This window comes from Psammomys obesus, unplaced genomic scaffold (genome assembly GCF_907164565.1).
Source record: "Psammomys obesus unplaced genomic scaffold, mPsaObe1.curated_primary_1811, whole genome shotgun sequence".
Lineage (NCBI taxonomy): Eukaryota > Metazoa > Chordata > Mammalia > Rodentia > Muridae > Psammomys > Psammomys obesus.
In genome coordinates, this window is record NW_026592118.1 from 20,904,918 (window position 1) to 20,928,529 (window position 23,612).

The 23,612-nt window shown below is 37.3% G+C and overlaps 1 protein-coding gene across 2 annotated transcripts in view; it reads right to left on the reverse strand.

Moving 5' to 3' along the window:
- Nucleotides 1-631: 631 nt before the first annotated feature.
- Pclo (piccolo presynaptic cytomatrix protein) overlaps nucleotides 632-23,612 on the reverse strand; it is a 335,738-nt gene continuing 312,757 nt past the window's right edge. For both annotated transcript variants that reach the window (XM_055612550.1, XM_055612549.1), the window contains exons 23-25: nucleotides 8,226-8,360; nucleotides 7,688-7,833; nucleotides 632-5,053 (exon numbers count right to left, since the gene is read on the reverse strand). In XM_055612550.1, coding sequence (XP_055468525.1) covers nucleotides 4,913-5,053; nucleotides 7,688-7,833; nucleotides 8,226-8,360 — 422 coding nt within the window. In that variant the 3' untranslated portion in view covers nucleotides 632-4,912. The remainder of the gene's footprint in view (nucleotides 5,054-7,687; nucleotides 7,834-8,225; nucleotides 8,361-23,612) is intronic.

The following is a 23,612-nucleotide window of genomic DNA, read 5'->3' on the forward strand; positions in this document are numbered from 1 at the left end:
GTTCAGTATCCAAGTGGCCTCCCCAGTGATGGGGACAGGGATTGTCTCTTACGCAGAGATTCTATTCCCTTGTTTAATTTGGTAATACACTTACACCTCCCACTTCATTGTCCTTAGTTTTTCTTTGCTTGCTCTTTTAACATCTCTCATTAAACAATCTAAAATTATCTCATTCTGCGTGTCACATTCATGCACAATTGTTGTCTATTGTATATGATGAGGTCTGTCCTAATTAGAATTTATCAAGTCCTTTCTCTCCTTATACATGTAAACTCTATGTTCAGGCTGGGGAACGTTCCAGCTTCCTTATCTTTTAGTTTATTTATTCTTCCACTCTGCTTGAGGACTATTTTGTCTTTTTTTCTTTCTTTCAACAGTTAACCCTTTTAGCTTTCACTGCTTTCTCAGTGGGTGACTTCATACCTATTTCATCAAGAAAATAACAGATGACAGAGTGAATCCTTTGTTTTAACCTTCTTTTCACAAAAGCTAGTATTTATACTCACCGTTTTATTCCTTTTGTTCTTGTAAGGCAGTCGTTTTAAGCTTTGCCTGACAGTGTATAACTATACTCTTGCCCGGGTTGAACAACTTGTTGATAAACACAAGATGCCAAAGTTGATATTTTCAATATTTATTAGTAAGGTTGATACAACAGCCTTTAAACAGCACAGTTTACATAAGTTTTCAAGAAACACCTGTGTACAATCACAAAACCAAGACGTGTTTTTACATAGAGTAAAATTCAACACAGATTTACAAGCATTCTGTTTCTACACAATTCTCATTTATTTTTCAGATCTGTTCATACAATCAATAGCCCAAGAATTTGCATTTGTTCATTAAATTTTTCAGAATATTTGGTAAACAAAAAAATAATAATAAAAAGATTAGCAAATCTCCAAGAAAGCATGCAACATATCGTCGGAAACGAGACACGTCTCCAAGAACTTCATGTTTTGTTGGAAATAAATTTTATTGGGTTTTAAACATTTTTTTTTTAGACAAGAAACACCCTTTTTCAACAGATGTGTTGTTAAGATATTAGCACACACATTAATCAGTAGTGGGAGCACCTGAGCACATCACTAAACAAATACACAGACACATGATAATCACAGTCACATGCTGACTTCCAAGGGATGAGGCTAACTCTACAGTTTCTATGTTATCAAATGTCTAGTTATATACAGCATAACGGATTCAGAAAATGATCTCAATCTACCTACCAGATAAAGAACTTGGTTAAATGCTTTTTATTTAATGTGTGTCTTTACCAATAGCCACACGAGACATACAGAAAACATCAATATGTCATATTCAGTAAGAATATAGGTTTCACTCACTCATTCATTCTTCTGTTACACTAAAGGCAAATAATTCTTAAGGGAAAAGCTCATGATTATTTGTTGAGCTTTCGATTTCATTTCAAACTCAAAAGGAGGGAAAGTCATTTCTGTCATACATACAGTTATAAACACATGTAGCTCTAGTTGGTTAATTTTGGACTATTTGACATTATAGCAATTAAAATAACTTTTTAAAAATATTGTTAGTTATGATTTAAATAATAAAGTAAAAAAATACTATAAACATCTTTATGGTATTTTAATGAAATGAAGCATTGATCAAATAACTGCTAATAAACTGGGCACACTATAGTAACAAATACTTTATTTTACTTCACCTCACTGTCAGCACTATTGTAACTATGGCTACCACCAACGTCATAACAACCATTCTATAATGAGAATCAGTATCAGCTGGTTACCAGCTATAATATTCTCAGGATACAACTAGTGTGTGTGATTCCCTAAATCAACCTCATAGATATGTAGAGAGTGTATATCTAACTATCATGAATTATTAAAATATGGACCATATTAAGGATCAAGGGCAATTACTATCCCTTAATGTTTAGTATTGTTCTTTTGAAACAGAAATGGTAATCAAACAAGTTCAGAGTCACCAAACTTTTCTTAATATTAAGTAAAATCAGATAAGTAAAACACCAACTTCTTGCTACTAGTGTTATCATTATTCATAATAAGGATTCTATAATTCCCAACTACTATAAAAATTCACTCTGTGCTTTTTCTTCTCTGTTGAAAGCTTTCTTAGTACTAAATTTTAAACCAACAAACTTCCATCTCTGATGACTCAGTGGATCGGTAGGAAAAACGAAATGTTTCTCAAGGTGTAAATGCTGCAAGATTAATAATTTAGTGATTAGAGATTGTAAACTCTGTTACTATTGAGATAAAAAAGCTAATTCTGTAACGTAACATAAAATAAAAAATGGGAAATCATGTGTCGTGCTATTTACAAAAAAGTAAAAAACACTAAGAGCCCTATTTGCAATTAAAAAAGAAATATTTTTTTGTTGTTGTGAGAAGGGCAATCAACGTCCCTCAGAAGTGCATTCGTATAAGAATTGGTGTTGCATAGAGCAATTCCAGTTACAACCTAGGAGCTTCCTCAGCTGCAAACTTGGCACACTGGCAGGATTGTTTTCTTTCTCAAGGGGAATGCTGGTGCGTGAGAATAAGCTCTGTCACTGACTCTCTTCATTGGTCTGACAATCTAGTCCCATCCCTAGTTCCTTACAATGGAGGGGCTTCATTGCAAGGAAGGCTTCCATTCTTTCAAGCTTAATAGCTACTCAAGACGATCTTGCTCTGGTGGTCCCTCTGTTTGTGTAAGTTTCAACTAGAATGGAGTAAAGTACCTGGCTAAACAACCTTTCACAAAACCCTTGGAGTACCAGTGCTGTAGATGGATCAGAGATGAATCACAGCTTATTGTGAAGAGCAAATGGCAGAGCTTTTTGTTGTCAGATGATACTCTTTGACTCTTTTCTTCCCCAGTTGTGACTGATTATAGGCTGCCTCAAGTGCAAGTGTCTGCTGGAAATAGCTATAGCAACCACCGGCAGACCTAGCGGTCTCTAAAAATAAAATGTTAGCAGTATCTTATCTTTGAAAATTCACACCTCCCGTGTTCACTTTAGAAGACTATCAGTCGTAAATGGTATTGCATTGTCAGGGTAGAAGGGATGAAAAAATAGAGAAAAGAGGGTGACGATATATTAGGACAATGAAAAGTAAATTTGAATTTTTGTTTTTAATGAGTGCAAGATACACAACTTGTTATGGACTATAAATTTTTATTTCTAGAGTTTTCCATTGCTTTCAAGTTTAGGGTTTTTCTCTAAATATGAGAAAATTCAATATCCAACCAATATTTCCAAGGTTTTCTGTAATCCTACTAAAACTTCATCTTAGGAAAAGAAACAATCTTTAGGTTCAAAAACTATGCAAAGCAATTTAGATTATTTTGGGCAGAATGTGGGAATGGAATAAGAACTACGTACTTCAGTAAATTTGGCAAAACAAATAATTTTATTTAATATTCAATCTTTTCAGGTTAAATGGATGTTTATATTTAAATAAATAAGTTTTGGAACAATTTACCCTCTTTTTATCCCATGCTGATGCTTACCATTGGTTGGAAGTTGTTTCTCACATATAAAATTTGAGAATTAAAAAGCTACATAATAATTATCTCTGTTTGTGTTTAAAGCTGTATTTGCAAATGTGCTTTCTATTTCATATGTCTCTTTATTTAAGCTTCCTGGCATTCTGTGAAGAAGGATAGGGATACACCATTATGTATGGGGAAAGTGAATTTAAATGACATTTTCAAAGTGATATGTGCAAGGTCAGTAGCAAAATCAGGACCAGAAGCCAAGATTTTAATCCTAGAGGAATGCATTTTTCATACTTCCGTGTTACTTTTTTTTTTATTGACGTTGGTGGGGAAAGGAACACTACATTTTAATGATTCGCACATTGGTTGTTTGGTTCTGTATTATTAAAATATGTCAAATATATTTTAATTTCAAACATTGACTTTTTACATTCTTTTCCAACATCGATGGGATTCCTAATTATGAAATCATCACTAACAAGAAAGGAGAGAGAATATGATGTTGATGTCATGAAATATGTACAATGATACAGGTAATGGGAGATGCTTAGAAAACAAGCAGCCCTCTTCTTAGAGCACACGGATTAATCTAGATGCCTTGGTGTATACAGTTGAGAATGACTTGACTTTATGGAAAATTGAAGATTGTAATGTTTTCAACCAAGGTACATATTTTGTGGGTCAACATTTTTCCTTATGTCCAGTCACTAGTTTTTGTTTTATTTCTAGATAAATACAATTTCATTTTAACCTACTATTATCTTCACTCTTTACTATGTTAAATTACACCAAAACAGATGTGCTTATGCCACATAGAATTCAGACCTATGGCTGTATAGCTTTCTAGCGTAGACACAGAGAAAACATGCACAGTGTAATCTAAAATCCATAGTCCATAACTCTTGCTTAATTCCCCCATAAACACAGTCACTTTCTCGTCCTGTAGACAACCCATAGTTGAATCTTATGTCAGAATTTCAAAACAAGAAGTTTTATAAAGAATATTAGACAAGGAGTTTTGAACTTTTGAAAACCAAGATTCATTACATCAGTTTTTCTAACAAGGTTTCCGTGTGTATAAGCAATTGCTTTCACACTACCTTTGAACACCATCATAACTTTTGTGCCTTTTACTTCAGTTCCAGATCAGTCTTATCTAAGACATTTACCTTAAGAATCAAATCTACTTTCACAGTTTCTCTTTCCAGCTGTGAGCAATGCAGTGTCTCAGGGCTCGTTTTAATCTGTTTGCGTTCAACACGTGAACTCCTTAAGTCGTTTTGTAATCCACAACAGCGCATTCTGTGTGCCTGTTGTTTCCTCTCTCAAGTTTGCCCCTGAAAACAGATCAGCACAGTAGTATTCAACTACAGTCTCGATCTGAGGCTATGCAGCTCCGTGTCCTCACTGAGTGGACACATCCTCAGTGTGTTTGAGTAGTACTGACCAAAAGTTTGTGCCAATTGACTATTCTTTTTCTCAGATCCACTTTGTCAAGCCAGATACAAGCTTCCCCGATCAAAGTCTTCTTCATAAACTTCCCTCCATTGGAGAAAAGCAAAATCTAGAAAACATAGTCAGAGTCATACATAGATACATACACATAAATGTACATTTTTCCATTTTTCAAGTAGTTTTTATCGTAAAAAACAAGGTAGAGGGGAATATGTGTACGTGAAAGGGCAGAGATATTCTTGAAATATCTATTGATACGATTTATTCCAGATCAACATTTCTATTATTCTTCCATAAATTTTTATATTAATTCTTATTTTTTTTAAATATTAATCACAGGTTATTGACTTTGTATCCCAGCTGTAGCCCCCTCCCTCATTCCCTCCCAACCCCACCCTTCCTCCCTCATCTCCTCCCTGTCCCTTTCCAAGTCCACTGCTAGGAGAGGTCCTCCTCCCCTTCCATCTGACCCTAGCTTATCAGATACCTTCAGGACTGGCCACCATGTCCTCCTCTGTGACCTACCAAGGCCGTTCCTCCCTCGGGGAGAGGAGATTAAAGGAGCCAGTCATTGAGTTCATGTCAGAAATAGTTCCTGTTCCCCTTACTAGGACAACACACTTGGATACTGAGCTACCATGGGCTACATCCAAGCAGGGGTTTTAGGTTATATCCACACATGGTCCTTGGTTGGAGAAACAGTCTCATAGAGGATCCCTGTGCCCTGATATATTTTGTCCTTTTGGAGCTCCTGTCCTCTCCTGGTCTTACTAACTCCCCCTTTTATCGTATGATTCTCTGCACTCTGCTGAAGATTTGGTTATGAGTCTCAGCATCTGCTTTGATACACTGCTAGGAAGAGTCTTTCAGAGGCCCTCTGTGGTAGACTCCTGTACTGTTACTTGTTTTCTCCTACTTCCCATGTCCATCCCATTTGTTTTTCTAAGTGAGGATTGGTCATCTTACCCCGGGTCCTCTTTCTTGTTTATCTTTTTTAGGTGCATATATTTTAGTATGTTTATCCTATTTTATAGGTCTATATAAGTGAGTCTATATAAGTGAGACACCATGTGTGTCTTTCTGCTCCTGGGATACCTCACTCAGGATGATCTTTTCTAGATCCCACCATTTGCCTGCAAATTTCATGATTTCCTCATTTTAATTGCTGAGTAGTATTCCATTGTGTAAAAGTACCACAATTTCTATATCCATTCTTCCATTGATGGACATCTGGGTTGTTTCCAGTTTCTGGTTATTATGAATAAAGCTGCTACAAACATGGTTGAGCAAATGTCCTTGTTGTGTACTTGAGTTTCTTTTGGATATATGCCTAGGAGTGGTACAGGTGGATCTTGCCTAAATTTTATTATATCCTCAAATCACACACTCTGAAGGATAGGCAAATATAAGATATAGAGGGCAAAACTCATAGGCTTAAATTGATGACAAGTTTTGAGTTTGGGGATTTTACATATTTTTTTAAAATGCACTTGAGTCCTTATCCTCATATCAAGTTAATTTCAGAAAAACTCATGATGTTTCTTGCTCATTGCTCTCCTTCTTAATCTCTGAATGATACCTTTGTTTTCATAGGCTTTAGACTTTTGTCTTTAATTATTTATTCCTTTCTACCTTTATACTAGCTAATTCTGTCAATGAAACTTTGTTTTTCAAAAATATGTATATAAAACATATACATGTATATTTTAAATTTAATTCATTTATATGTGCTCCTGGCAGAGTCCAGAGGAGAATTTCAGAGCCCCTGAAGCTGAAGATAGAGGTTGAGAGGCAGCTGACATAGCTCTTGGGTGGTGAACTTGGCTCCTCTGGAAGAACAGTAAATATTGTTAATCACTGAGTTACCCCTACCATCCCTGAACTTAACTTTGGAATATATGTTTATCTCCACTGCAAGGCATTGAGCGCTGGTATCATGAAATGGAGTCATATACTTCTATCCATTCCCCTCTATCAAGTTTCTTCCACCCCACCACTTCCTCCTACTGAAGGAATGATATGTGAAAATCATTCTGCTAGACTGCAAGGAAAAAGCTAATGAAAATTAGGCCCTGCAAAAGAGAAATAGTGGCAGGTAAATATATAAATTATTGTATACAAGAAACTTTTCATAGTAGAGTAATAAGTAAGATAATTTGAGTATAAGGTGTTATGAATTATACCTAAGTGCTTAGTAAAAATATTTATTGAAAGATTGAATATGGTTGGTATGTGAGAAGAAAGATTTGAAGGGGAGAAAAATATGAGCAAATAACTCAAGGTTTAATTTAGAAAGACTCAGATTTGTCTGGAATATAAAGAAGTTACAAAGAACTGGAACTAATTCAGTTTTGAATGATGCAATAAAAGCTTTCATGGAAACCAAACAGTGTCTTGTAAAGATAACTCTGGCAGCAGTATGATGAAACTGAGGAGGAAAGACATCCGTGAGAAACTGACCAGGTGAATTAACAAAAATGCTGTAAATAACAAAGAAGGTTTAATGAGAGTGACCATCGGTGCACGAGAAATCCATCTAAAGCAGCAAAACAGAGTAGAGAGATGGTAGGTGACTGGCTAAAATGAATGGGCTAAGAGGGTTCAAAGCGCTCTTGGGGTGATGCTTCTAAAGATTAACTATCATATCGTACATGATCCAAATATAAACAGAGAATAATTGAATGGATAAAAATATAATTATAAAAGTGAAAAAAACTAAATCAGTAATGTATAATAGAGTTACCTGAAGAGAATGACCAGCAGGACTTAGGCTGAATCTAAAAGTTTCATTGAAGGAAGGCTCTCTATCATGTCTGCACACCCTTGTTTTCTTTTTGATAACCTTTTTTTGAGTAGAGATGTTTATCACATATATCTTCACATATAAATCTGAAAATCAGACATAAGTCCATCAAGTATCCATCAGTCAATCACAGCGATTTCTGTTAAATGCTAATGTTCTCACTATATTCTACACAAGCAAAGTAAATTGCATACAATTTGTTGCAGAAAACATGAAATGATTATAAGTATACCCTTTTCTTATACATTTAAGTGAGTTTTACCTAAATTAACTGTTGTAACACCCTAATTTATATGCTGAAAAATCTAGCTCAAGTCTAGAAAAACAAATTTATCCTTAAAGTGGACATCAAAATATCCTTTTCTAATGTGCTTCATACACAGGCAAAATTTCAGCTAAAATTTATCTTAATCTTTAAGACATGGTCCTAGTAAGCTAGTAGGTATCTTTCATTGATCATCATCATGAAAAGAGATACCTGGTAAATGATCCGGAGACTTGAATTTGTAGGTAATATTTCTGCACTGGAGAATTTCAACTATCAGTTGTTCACCATCCGTTTTCATTTCCTTTTTCAATGCTAGCTTGATTTCTCCCATGACTTGAGTTTTAGCTAGAAGAGTTTAACAAAAACAAGTTGAGAAATAATTAATGTTATTTATTAAGTATTTAGCGAGTCACTGTTTCAAATGTCCACTTACTGGATATTTGTGTTAAACACGTAATTGTATGTTATGGATATAGTGCACAGTCCAAACCCTTAAGGAGTAAATAGCATCATGGGGATCACATCATTCAGATATTTGTAAGAAGACATGCTATATAAGATGGTAGACTAGCAACCAGGGAGATAAAAGAAATCATAAGTAGATGTGTTGCAGAGCAGTAGAGTCTTAGGTTTGAAGAGATAATTGATGGCCTTGTAGGAAAAAAAGCAAACATAGAGACTACAAAATTTTAACACAATATATAGGCAATAAAGAGTCCTTTAACAGGTAGCATGTTGTTTGCTAACACTTGTGTCTCACCAGGCTTTCTCAAGAATACATGTTAGCGTAAGCAAATCTTACTGTATATAGTTTTGATTTCCTGATTCCTCTATAAAATAGAGACAGTAGTGATGTGTAATGCTGAAACTGCATAAAGCAAAAGAATAAGTGATGCAAAGTAGATTTGTTGTAGTTTCTTCCAGAATTTTATCTTTTATTATTGAAGGAATCTTTCATGCCTCATCAAATCTGTTGTAACTCCATCCATTTCACTGTTAATTCATGGACGCATTCTCTAACTCGTAATTTTTTTTCATTATTCAACTTTGGTCTGAGTGGCCTGCTAACAAAATGAATATAATATGCATAAATCCTGAAGCATGAATGCATGTTTATTTTTAAATTAGAATCTCACAGCTCTAATGCCTATAGTTATAATGCACATACACAAGACCCCCTGATTTTTTAACAGTACAAAAATTGCCTGAAAGCAAATGTTTGAGAATACATCGCTGACAGCTATGCTTAAAAATAAAATACAACCTCAGATGTTTCAAATAGTCATTCATCCAGGATCACAGGATTTTTCGCCCTTTGGAAAGAGATAGTTTAATTATTTTTTTTTTTTGATGGATAAACAAATGACTAGGAAGAAAATTCAGAAGTATAGCAACATGGTTTCAAAGAGAACTTGACAGGAACTCTTCCTGGAAAAGAGCTTGGAGTAGGATGAGGACTAGCAGAGATGCAAGGAAAAAGAAATTCTTCCGGAGAGAAGGAACATCATGTTTGCAGAAAGGAATATCATGTGAGACATACAGGTCCAAAGGACTTCAAAGTACTGTTCGCTGGATCCACATTACCAGCCACATTCAGAGCAAAATCTATAAACACAGCTGCCACCAATGCTTTCTCAAACATTTGTTTTCAGGACATATATTTGTACTTAAAAAATTCAGGAGGGACTTGTTTATACGGATTATATCTATCAACATTAGAGTTTTAAAAGTCTAATTTAAAAAAATATTAAACTTAGGTATTGTAAATAATCATTCATCTAGCATAAATGAGAACAGCATATTTATAAGTAAACATGGAGTATTGTTTTATGTACTTTTCATGTTTTCAAACTACTTGGCTTGACAACAAATATAATTTCATAACTTCTACCTTAAATCTACTATGATATGTTATTTTTACATAAGTGTGCAAAGTTCAATCATTTTTACAAAGACAGGGCTGGAGAAAAGAGGTATATTTTGCCACCCTTTTTGGACAATTATTGTTAGTAATCTTGATGCTACACTAAGACCAGTTGTTTAGGAATAGAGAGACAGATACCAGCAAGGTCTAACTCAGCAGGGTCCCTGACCATGTCATACATAAAATCTGCAAAGGAAAGAAAGAGTTGGCCAAAACTAGAGCCTCCCAGAACCCAAACTAGAGTAGATGAGCAATGAGCACACACCCAGTCCTGGAAAGCTATGCTAAACCTTTGAATTGGCAGCCTTAGTTCATCAGCATGGGTTCCTTTGAATCTCAGCCTTCAGATAAAACAGCCATGGCAATCCACAGCTGAAACTACAGTATCATGTCCAAGGAATTCACAAAGCTTACAGTATTATTTCCAAGTATAAAGACATTCCTGTTTTTGCTGGATTGAACACTGACTGAGTCTCAAAGGAGGACCTGAAACCAAACCTAAATATGTAAATAAACTGGTTATCAAAAGACTGTGTCTCTGTGCCTAAAAGGTATAGAAAGACTGACAAGTGCCTTCCATTTATCAAGTCATTCCTGAGGTGGAGGGATGGGAATTCTTTTTTTTTTTTTAATGATTACCAGTATATATATTAACTCTACAAAATATTGGGCTTATTGTGAGATTTTCATACATGACTATAATGTCACTGCATCATAGGTATGTCCAACGGTTCTCTGTTTTTCCCATGTCCTTACCCTGATTACCTCCCTTGGAAAGAGGGCTCACTCAGTATTTGGAGCCAATAGAAGTAGATAGAAATGATAGCATTAAAGATACTGAAGCATTTCCTTCCTGGGAAATGTACTTTTATAGGTCATAGATTCCTTTTCTAGGTCCAAACTCCAATAGCCAATGAGCTGTTGCCTCCTACCTTCTCACTTGGGAGAAAGGCAGATGAAAAACTTTGCTAATTAAAGTTTCCATGTCATTACACTGTCGGCTTCCGTCTTCGCAGTTTAACCTCACATCCTTAACTGTGTGATACTTGTGAAGCTTTTGATAAGTTTCCCTCTATTCAGAGACATTTAGAACTTACTCTTTAATATTTCTAACTGAAGAGAGAAAAGGACATGTTTACTGAAGTCATCTTAAAGCAGTTTTTGAGTGACTTTTCTTCTGAAGCAGACTTGTGTGAAGATGAAAAGAAACCTGTGTGTCTGCTGTCCTCACAGGGTAGGCACCTGCTCCAGATCTGGGTAAAGCTTTGAGGCCTTGAGTACTGCATACGTAAAGGATGTATGATAATATTTTGGAATAATGGATAAATGGCAGTAGAAAATTAATTTCAACCAATGTTTGTGTCTTGATGTCTTGAAAGCCATACTTCCTTGATTGTATTAAAAGAATAATATTCTAGAGCTTGGAAGAAAAATTGAATATTTTTATGCAATGAAATGATAAATATTTGAGGCACGTGGCTTGATTAACCTGATTTGAATGCCGCTTAATGTACACATGAATTGAATTACCATTTGGTAGCCTACAAATATGTATAGTTTTAACATGTCAGTTTATCAAACAAATAATAATGTTACTCAGAAAAACAAAGAAATTTATTCAACAATGTAGCTCAAACCTAGAACTCATAGAAAGAAGAAATAAATCTGGCATTGTGGCACATGTCTATAATTCTTGCATTTGGGAGGTGTAGACAGGAAACTCAAGAGTTCAAAGCCAGCCTCAGCTACACAGTGAGTTCAAGCCAGCCTGCATATATGAGACTCTATCAGATACTAAAGAAGGAGGAGAAGTAGAGGCAGAGAGATATAAAACCCATGTTTCAAAATAAAGTACCAAATAATAAATGAAGTGAAATTGAAAAAATAAAAGCTGTACATAAAATCTCATAGTGTAAGTATTAACATTTGGAATGTATTAACATTTGGGAAAAATTAACATTAATGAATATTACAGGTAGAAAAAATATTAAGGTAATACTACATAAAATATCTGTGGTGTTTTGAATAAGAATGGCCCCCACAGGCTAATAAATTTGAATGCTTGGTCACCAGGGAGAGGCACTATTAGGAGGTGTGGCCTTGTTGGGGAGGGGTGTGGGCTTGTTGGAGGAAGTGTGTCACTGGGGATGGTTCTGAAATTTCAAACACTCAAGCCAGATCTAGTGTGTGTGTTTCTTTCTGTTGCCTGTGGAGCTGGCTGGGGAACTTTCAGCTCCTTCTTCAACATGACGTCTGCCATGCTCCTGCCGTGAGTATGGTGGACGGAATCTCTGAAATTGTAAGCAGTTAAATCCTCTCTTTTGTAAGAGTAGCTCTGCTATTCCTCACAGCAGCAGAACACGAAGACAGTGTTCTGGAAATATTAATGGGCTTATGTGTTGATAGAGTTCATTTAATTGTACTTCACAGAAAAACATGATTAAAGAATGGACAGGGAAAGAAAAAGTCCTGTGAAAGACTGTGTTGCTTTCTAAAAGAATCACAGTCATTATGGAATAAGACTATGAATATTTAATAGTTTAAAAGACCACTGAAGAGAATAAAGCAAGGAGAAGAAAGGAAAAGAACAAGTAAAAGAGGGGAAGGAAAGCAATCCAGAGGCTAAAACACAGGCATCATATAATCGATGAAGGATGGATAGAGAACAGACCTCTTCATGCTTTAAAAGCAACACTAGAATTGAAAATTGAAATATAGCCAGGCTCAGTGGTGCATACCTGATCTCTGTGAGTTTGAGGCCAGCCTGGTCTACAAAATGATAGGACAGCCAAGGCTACACAAAGCAACCCTGTCTCGAAAATCAAAACAAAACAAAATAAAATTGAAATACAATTTTAAAGTGATACATTTAATTTAATTTTTTAATTAAAATTTAATTTAGTTTCTTAACCTGTGAAAATTTAAAAATTAACTAATATATAAAACATTTATTGAAGTTAATTCATTCCTTTTATTTAAATTGATATATTATTTTCATTTAAATTAATATTTTATGAAGAGAATGAATAATTTAATTTTACTTTCTCAAAACTGGGTCCTATTATCTCTTTAGCTAGATAACATGTTTCAAGTAGTGTGATTGTCAAATTATCCCTATTTTCGACAGCTTTTTTTTTTAGCACCCTCTGATGTGTTTTTTTTCCATTAAAATATGCAGTGATCTTCCCACCTCTTCCCTCAAAAAAGTTACACACCTATTTTAAAAAATGTGTATTTGTCATATCTACATGTCCACATTAATATAGATGCTGAAACATCTTATTTATATTTTAGGGAAGTATAAACTACAAAATTATCAAACAATTATTACCTCATATGGAAGAGAAAATACAGTAAGCATAATCACCATTTCATAGAGAATGGTGGTTTGTATATTTTGTGTATTTTAAGAAACTTGTCCTGTTGTGAAATGGCTTAAGCAGGGTTCTATTCCTCACAAACACCTTGCTTTTTTGTGGTTAAGTCTGTCACAACCTTGACTTATTTGTGGAAATAGTCACTTCAAAATGTTTACATAAGAGTATTAGAATGAAAGGATATCAAAAGAAACAGGATGAAACAAGATAGCGTAAGACAAGGCAAAGCCCTAGAATCCAGGCTGGACGAGGCAACCGGGCAGGAGGAAAAGAGTCTGGAGAACAGGCCAAGGAGTCAGACACACCCGCTCTGAAGGTTAGGAGCCCACAGAAACACAGAGCTAACAGACATAAGAGACACACAGGGGACCTGGTGCAGACCTGTGGAGGCCCTGTGTTTGCCAACCAGGGTGTTTCATTGCCTGTCATTGTCCTTCAGGTCTGCACCTCGCTAATGCAGGGTGTGGATTTGACAGCAAAAAGAAAAAGACAGAGCAAAACAAAAACCTAAGGGGAATCAATAGAAAAGGGGCGGATTTATTTTTATTTTTTTTTTCTTGTAGGAAAGAATGTGTCAGAGAGGAAGAAGCCTACTAATTCATTCTGGTCACCCACCTTCCTCTATTATTATTTCCACCCAGGTGTGCTAATGCTACCCTGGAGGTCGTAATAATTTTACTTGCCAGGACAAAATTGCAATTGCGTCTTCTTCTTTTTGTTACCAAGTTCAAAGTCCTTCAGGCTGTGGAACTCAACAATTATCTGTAATTAGCAGGTACCTTCCCTTTGCACCATATCTTCCAGTAGCTACTAGATTTTAAAATAAGTGTGGCAATCTTAAGTGTATTGAATTTCATGACCTTGCTCTACAGTTTTCTGGAGGCTATACTAAAGCAACTATTAACTTTTCAAGCCTAATTCTTAGATATGTGTTATGTAGATGTGTGAAAAATAAAAGAAGTGAAATGTTTCTGGAGGCTTGTCCTAGTTAGTTTTGTTTTTTTAAAAAGGGAAGCAGAATGAAATTAACTTATTTAATTCTATTCCTAATAATACCATGGTAAGGATTGATGTGGTTGATAAGTCAGTTTACTTATACAGTGAAAATAGCAATATGGAGCCGTCTCTGCTGTCTACCTCCCTTTCTATCTTTCTAACCAAGAGAGGACTGTTGGATCCAGCATGTCCTGCTAATAAACACCACAAAAAATGAGTAAAATAATTCTTTTAAAATAAAATTTGCATATATTCATCTTATATATTTGCTTATATGTTAATAGTGGTTCTTATAACAGATATATATATAAAATTGTACATATATATATACATATATATATACACACAACAAATTTCTTAGAGTGCTACAACTGGATTTCACTTCAAAAACAAAAGCATCTTAATACTTATATATCAAAGAATTTATTCTTTCACAGTTTACTTTCCAATGCAATCACATACAAACATGTTATTAATGATGAATATCTATGACATCATTAATAACACATGTAAATTTCTGCCTTATTATTTGTTATAATGCCCTAATATCTGTAGTAAATGTTGATAGCTTTGTTTCAAAAATGGACAGTGTAAATGTTAGGCTGACTAAATCGCACAAGTCATAAAGTCGATTACTATATATTATCAATAATTTAGCCTCTATGTACCTATTAATTTGTGACAATAGCTTATGTGATAGCTACTGTTGTCCTGCATATACTCTTCTATAATCATGTGTTAGATAAGGAATTTGGGATTTAGGGAGAACACTAGTGTGTACATACCTGTGAACTGGGAGCTCAAGGCTTGTGAAGAGGTTGGCTTGGAAATACTAGGACTAGAGAATGGAATAAATACATACCCATTTTCCTTGCAAGTATTCATTTGTTTTCATAAATTACGCCTTTGAGCTGCAATGGCACGGCGTACTGTCTAACTGACACTGGTGCTGTGTGCACTGCACGTTGTTCATGAGTCCACAGCCTTTACCGTGTAACGACTATTGACCAGTATCTTTTTAGACCACAGAGGAAGCACCTAGAGTATATTAGATTCTTTGTCTATACTCTCTAGTTCCTACTGGAGGCTTTAGAAAGTAATTCTCATTTCCACCTTGATCAAAGGAAAGTTATTTAGCCAGTCTATTCAAAATCTGTTTGTTTGTTTGTTTTTTTCCTTTAAACTGTGTTGAGGCCATGAATGAGAGGTATTTTGGAATTCTTTCCAAGCCTACTGAAGATTAGCCAATGTTTTAGTCTTCTTCTTTTCTTTTCATGGGTGTGTGCATCAGAGCCACTACTATTCAAGCTTTGAGGTGGACTCTAAGACTTTTTTTTTTCCTTTGAGACTGAGTAAGGACTGAGAAAGGTGATATTTTGTCATATTTTCACTATTTTTTTCCCTATGGGAGAATAGTTGTATAAGCTGTTAGAAGGGCTTTTATTTGTAATAGCCCAGAATCAAGACGATAGACACATCATACAATAAGAAGTATTATTCTATCCTGCTCAGATTTAAGAGTTTTGGGAAAGTAGGGCAAGCCTGCACATTCTTTCTGCATCCTGTGCTAAGACTTCTTTATTTCTGAGATAAATCCCCAAAGAACATAATTTAGGGAGGAAAAAATAGGCTTTTCTGATTGATTTCCTCTCATGCTTTTAGTGGTTTTTAAGAAACTCTTTGACAAATGCTTCTTAGTATTCATTTTAGTGTGACTAGAAATAGCCAAGACCTCTTCATAAAAATTTTTTATTGGAATTCAGCTATTGTCTTGTATGAAACAACAAATACCAGATAATTTTCACAAGAAGAGAAATTGAGAACCTAAGTGGAAATAGCTTTTGAAATGTTTAAATTTTTTTTAATAATTCCCCAAAGCCTGAAGAAAACAGTGCCTATGAGTGAAAGAAATCTGGTGAGTGGGGGAGCTGAGCAGGAAATTACAGGATACAGCTGATATGAACCAAAATATGTAACAATGAGGAAGAGAGTTCCAAGGAAAGGAAGGTCAGTACAGAAGGCGAGGGAGAGGGGAAGCAAGACTAATACTAAGGTTGTTTGATAAAGCTCCAATGAATTTTTAATATCTATCTATCTATCTATCTATCTATCTACACACACACACACACACACACACACACACACACACACACACACACATACACACACTAAGGGAAGCTGCATCACTAGGATTGACAGTGTTTCCCACAAGAATCATGAACTCCAGCACCAGGCATGAGAAATCTCCTATACAAGGGTTGGTCAGGGTAGTTCAAGTGGCTGTTGTCCTGTATTGCCTCTCAAAAGTTAAGGAACGAGCCTGTTTCTGAAGACCCCCACATGTTTAAAGCATAGCCTCAGATTATTTGAGCTGTATGTAACCTGAAAGCCTCCTTTCTGCGTAGTTTAACTTTCATGGTATCAGGAAACAGTATGCAAGGTGCCAAGGGAGGGCATCAATTACTAGATCTACTCGCTGTGAGGCCTATGAACCACAGCCATGGCCAATGCAATGTGCATGACAAGGTATCCATGAGGGTGTAATAAGTACCAAGTAGTATGTACATGCTGGTGGTAACCAACGGCCATCTAACTGGACTCAAGGTCTCCTCAATAGAAGAGAAACTGTGGGCCTGGTTCTTTAGTTCTAGCAAAATTTCCCAGGGCTAGTAAGTTCATGTACCTTACAAGAGAATTTATTACTGCCACTTTGTTATTCTAAATCTAGTAAATGCAGAATATTATGAGACACAATGATGAAACAGGTCATTGGGAGCCCATGGATATCCATGTCCCAATGAATACATTTGTTTCATAGTTTAGGCCTCTATGGCTAATGAAATATCATGAAAAAGGCAGTGGAAAGATTCACAAGTGCCACTAAACAGGAAGTCTTCTGTGAAACAATTGCCATGTAGTAGTGTCCCCCAAAGTTAAAGCCTTCCATCTTTGAGGAAAAGTTGTTAACATATAAGATATAAAAGAAAAGTAGAACAGTGTGTTTACAAGGATGTAAAACAACAGAATGTCCTAAGGAGACAGTCTTCATTCTTGAGATAGGAAGTAAACAACTTGAAATAGCTTAGGAAGTCCCTGAAACTGACCAGGATCACTAGTCACCTCCCTCCCCAGGAGTATATAAATAATAGACTGCTGAGTCACTCTCAGTCAAGCCGAGTAAAAAAAGACTCTCAAGCCCGGGAAGAATCAGAGACCAGAGCGGCAGTCTGGAAGAAGCAGAGGCGGGCTGAACTGCATAGACGGAATAAAAACAAGATGGGCTCTCCGGAAGAGGTACAGACCTGCTAGTTACCTAGAAAGGACACTTAAGAGTTTTAAGCTACCTGCAGCATGTGCAGTCTCTTCCAGCTCTTGTGAGCTATCACTCATGCTCCTTGAGCTTTGGTGATGCAGCTGTATTTGAGTCATTTCTACTTCTACTGCTGAAGCCTCTCACCCATATTCCTGGAAGGATCCTCCATAAAAGTCATTGGTTCACCAAGTTGGTGGTGTCCATACTTTGGTCAGTTGTTGACTTCCTTCTGAGGTAAGTAGACACGTGTGTCACATCTCCCTAGGAAACGTCTGTTACAGGACAATAGTCTATCTCAGATCTGAACAGTTACAATCTCTATAGTCATGCTGATCTGGAGAGGGGAGACACTTCTGAACAAAGAACTACAGGAGACAGTGACTGTTGCGAGAAGGGAGAGGGAGCCCCCCAAAGTGGTCAGTCCTGAAGCTGTATACGAACAAACAACAAAGGTAGACTCAGGGGCTTAGAATGGTTTGGAGGAATGAAAGAAAAAAAAAAAAAAAGGCTAAAGTGATGTAATTTTATTTGAACAAAAATGTATAATAAATTAAAATATTAAAAAAGAAGTTTACACGATAGGGATGTTACCAGAAGTCCTTTTCCAGGGAAGAGAGAAGGCCAGTAAATAGGCCAATGCCTGCTTGCTGACCTAGGCCATCCCTGGATGGCCTCTCACTCAGTGGGACTGACTTTCCGCTGAAAAGCCGGCAGCTACTTGCCCTGGGAATGGTGGGTAAAATTAATATTCTTGTAATGCAGAGGATTATGTGCTATGTTTGGAGAATTAAACCAGACAATTGTATAATTCTGCAGAACTAAGAACTCCTGTGAGGAAAATGCCTCGGCTCTAAGAATAAAGCTGTCAAAGAGCACCGAGCGTCCGGCTCCTCCCAGTGGGCACTGGAAACCAGTTAATCCCTGAGTGAACCTGAGGGGGAGCCAAATGCACCAGACCCCAGGGCTGTTGACGTAATTTCCGATCCGGCGAGGAGCAATTGTACGGCTTTTAAACTGTGGTAATGCTGGTCGTCCTTGCAGCTTTAACTTCATGGCTTTACAGTTTTGGTTTGACGCAACATACATGACTATTGGCTGGTGCTGTTCTAGAAGGCACTGTCGTTTTAACTGTTTTTTTTCCAGCTATAATTTTTATCATTTCCTTAACTGCCATTTTAGATAAAGGAGCAAACTATAGTTGGACCCCCCCAGTTTTTTTTTCTTCTTCTTCCTTTTCTCCTGTTCCTTTGCTTCCCACTTGATTGTTTTTCTCTCCCTCACCTCACCTTCCCTTTTTCCCTCTTGCTTATACTTCTTTGCCTACCTTTCCTTTCCTTTCTTACTTGAGACAGGATCGCCCTGTGAACCCAGGCTAGCCTCGAATCACAACCATCTTGCCTCAGCCTTCTGTGTGTAGAGCTCTGCAGCTATGCCAACACGCTGGGCTCCGGCTAGGCAGTCATAACCCATGTGTGTCAAGAAAGCAGCTAAAAGCTTCTAATGGGGCATTCATGATTGCTCCCAACAGAAGATCTGACTGTTGGAGGGAGGCTCGGGTATTTATTTTCTGTACTCCCCCAATCCCGCCTGTGGGGTATAGTTCCCAGTGGCTATGCCTTTCTAGAAAAAGCTCTGGCTCTTCTCTGGGGTTCCTCCTCAACACTGCAGTTCACCGTGGGCTCTGAGAACAGCTTCTCTTTGTGTTTCATTACTGGGGGATGGAGGTTGCCCTGTATAGTTGTTCCCCTGATCATTTCTTCTTTTTTTCTGTCATTATATTCTTTCAACCAGCTTTTTGAATATGTCAGTTGATGCCTGTTGGGACATAATGTGACATCATCTAGCACTAGGGAAGTTGGATGACTTAGGAATTTCTTTCCTGAGGATGTTCTCCCAACTCTGTCTGAGATAGTCTTTTTGAATCATGATGGCTCCTTCAGGCCACCTATATTTCCCTGAGCTTGTACCCTTTCGCATTGTTCTGCTTGTTTCACCATTAGGACTCGTGGAATTCTCAATCTTTATAGTCACAAATCTCATTACCTTTGCTTTCGCTGATTGCTACGCTGGAAGGGAAAGAGACCTCTGCAGGTATCATACTGACCTAAATGCTCAGGCCAGAAACTGCGCCCATGATTGCTCCCAGGCATCATTGACCAGCGTGAGTCACAGATTTCACTGCCTCACAAGCATGGGAGACAGAGGAGACAGAGCACCAGTGAGAACAGGAGGGATAATGATCTTCTTTGTCCTTAGTTTCCCCTTGAATAGGTTATTAGCTGCTTTCTAATATTTCTTATGTGTTAAATTAAACCACATTGAGTTGCTCAAACATAGCCAGCTGTGTCCAGAAACAATGGCTCCTGTTCCCTGCAGACTGAAGCCAGGAGTCCAGTCACATCTTTCTTATTTTTAAGTTAATTCTAGCAGGTATTTGTCAAAGCAACAAAATGCTTAAGCAGCACAAAGGATATGTTATGTTTAAATAATCAAACACCAATAAATATGCAAATAATGCATAGTACTTTTGAAAAGAGAGGCAGTGATTTGATAGATTTTCCTTTAAGCCCCTCTCACATAGCCCAGGTTAGCCTTCAAAGCACTATGTAGCAAAAGGTGACCTTAAAGTTATGGTCTTCCTGCCTTGACTTCTCAAGTGAAGAGGTCCTAAGAGGCGGTTTTCCTGGTAGTACCCTTCAGACACCTCAGATGGAAACAAAAGGAACCGTTAGCAGACTAGCAAGGATTTGGGTGAGATGTGAAAACCTAAGTTGGGTGAATAGAAAAAGAAAGGGAAAGACTTTAAGAACACTTAAGCGGTGGACCCTGTGAAGATTTAACAATTACTGAATGCACAGTCTACTAGAAATGCAACCTAAAGACAAAGCAGCCGAACCTGACACAAACTACAGGAGGACAGGGTTTGACTTTTGTTTTTCTTTCTGGTGGCAGTGAGGTTCAAATGCAGGGCCTCATCACTGCCAGGCAACTGAGGTCCCACTGATACAGCTTCTGGCTTAAAATAGAAAGAGTTTACAGGCCAATAGTGAGTCCTCACCTCTATTTGGCAGTAACACCCACAAACTAATATATAAAATGTTTTCCGCATAATAAATTTACATATTCCACATTAAAAAAATAAAAATTGTCTTTACATTAGCAAATAGTTATTCTTTGTTGGGTTGTTTTGAGACACATTGTGCAGTAGGCCAGCCTGGCCACAAACTCACTAGGTACCTTAAACTCGTAACTTCTAAGCCATCTCCCCAGCCCCTTGGTCTTGAGTTTTTGACCCCTCTGCCTCTACCTTTCAAGTCCCGAGATTAGAGATGTGTGACATCATGCTCATTTAAAAAATTATTCTTAAAAATTACGCAATTGCCCTTCTTCATGTAACATTATTGAGTATTTCTGCTACCATGCCTCAATGCCATTTTTTATGTTATGGTCATAATTCAACTTAGATTGGATTCTAGATAATGCTCTTGCTAAATGAGAAATTAATCACTCACTAGCCAATACATATGTAAATTTTAAAACCAGATTTTTAAGTAATCCATTGTAGTTTATTCAATGATTTTAATCTTAAACACAATTATTTTCTTGAAATGTATGTAAATACTTTAGCAAGGATAACAAAATATAAAAATATTACTCAGAGACGGCCAATCCATGCCCCCAAAGTCATAGGGAAAACACGTTCTGAAAATAGATCACATTCAGAGCTCCAAAATACCCATAAGCCAACAGCTCATGTCCACTTCATCAACTAAATTGAGCAAATGGATCTAACTTTTAGTTTAGCCACTTAACTATTAATTAAAAGGAAATGAACTCGAACTACCAGACAATTGAAAAATTTTTCAAAAAATTGAAAAAAGACATTTGCCATGAAGTACATTATGGAAAATTGTTCTGTTCATTCAGTAGTAGCAGCAGCTGAACTAACTTTGAGCTACCTACCCACTGATTAAAGCACTTAGCGGTCAAAATAAGCATGCCTCTGCCTCACTCAACACAGGCATGAAACATAAAGACACAGTCATTTTAGTACCCTAAGACTCTCAATGGATTGAAACTGCTCAACTTCCAATAGGCTTGATTTCTATTACTCAGCAATGAAAAATAAGGAAATCATGAAATTTGCAGGTAAGTGGTGGGAACTAGAAAGGATCATCCTGAGTGAGCTGTCCCAGAAGCAGAAAGACACACACAGTATGTACTCACTCATATAGACATATAATATAGGATAAACCTACTAAAATCTGTACATCTAAAGAAACTAATCAAGAGAGAAGACCCTGACTAAATCCCCATCCTGAAAGGTAAAGAGGAAGGACACCAGAAGAAGAAGAAAACAGGAAACAACCTAGGAATCTGCCACAGAGGGCCTCTGAAAGGCTCTGCCCTGCAGACTATCAAAGCAGACGCCGAGACTTATGGCCAACTGTTGGGCAGAATGCATGGAATCTTATGTAAGAAGTGGGAAATAGTAAGATCTGGAAAGGACAGGAACCCCACAAGGAGAGCCAACAGAACCAGACAATTTGAACACAGGGGTCTTCCCAGAGACTCATACTCCAACCAAGTATCATGCATGGAGATAACCTAGAACCCCTGCACAGATGTAGCCCATGGCAGTTGAGTGTCCAAGTGGGTTCCATAGTAATGGGAAGAGGGACTGCCTCTGACATAATCTGATTGGCCTGCTCTTTGATCACCTCCCCCTGAGGGGGGAGCAGCCTTATCAGGCCACAGAAGATGACAGTGCAGCCACTCCTGATGAGATCTGACAGACTAAGATCAGAAGGAAGGAGAGGAGGACCTCCCCTATCAGTGGACTTGGGGAGGGGCATGTGTGAAAAAGCGGGAGGAAGGGTAGGACTGGGAGGGGAGGAGGGAGGGGCTTATGGGAATACAAAGTGAATAAAGTGTAATTAATAAAATTAAAAAAAGAGGGAAAGAGTTCGCAGTTCAAGGTATGGCAGAAAAACAAGGTAGCAGGAGCTTGAAGCCACAGATCATGTCCTCAGCCAGAAGAGAGCAAGGAATGCAAGCATGCTAGTGATCAGCTTGTTTTCTTCACTTTATACAACTCAAGGTCTTTTGCCCAGGCAGTTCTAATCACAGTTAGGACAATCATTGCTCGTTAATTAACACAATCACTACACTCCCCCACTGACGTGTCCAGGGGGACAATCTTCCCAGGTGAGGCAGATTCTACCAAACTGACAATTTAAGCCAACAATCACATTCTTTTCAACTCTTTTCCCCCCCCCTCAGGTATTTCTTCACTTTAAATTTTGCCCCTCCCGTAGACACGAGGATAGGCCGTGTACATTTTCCCAGGCAGCCACTGCAGTCTGTTTCACGATCCAGGCCCCCATTTTCACTTCTGCAGCTGCAGCGCTGCTTCCCAAGGCTACAGCCCCCCAAACACGCATTTTGGTGTGCATTTTCATCACAACTCTTCCTTGGTATCACGCACAACATTTCTCAGTGCAATTCTGAAAACATTTAGTTGCGGTTATGGCACAATTATGAGCCATCTACAAGGCACAGCTGTGCACACCTGAATGCTTCCCAGATGGCACAAGCTAGAGTTGTCCTGCATGGACCAGGCACTCACTCAGGCCAGTATCCGTGTTGACTTAACCACCAAAGCCTCCAAATATTTGTCATAGTGTCTTACGCAAAATGTACTTGCTAGTATTTAACAATGACCAGTGTTGGAAATTTAGAAAAGATAGTGTGGGTATTGGTACAATAAGAGGTAAACACGCATTTTTAGAGTAAACTATTCACTTTTAAACAACTGTTGTTATGTTCTGACCAAGAATCTTCAAATGGTTTTATCTCTCTATACATCCAGGTACCTATCTATCTATCTATCTATCTATCTATCTATCTATCTATCTACCTACCTACCTACCTACCTACCTATCTATCTATCTATCTATCTATCTATCTATCTATCTATCTATCTA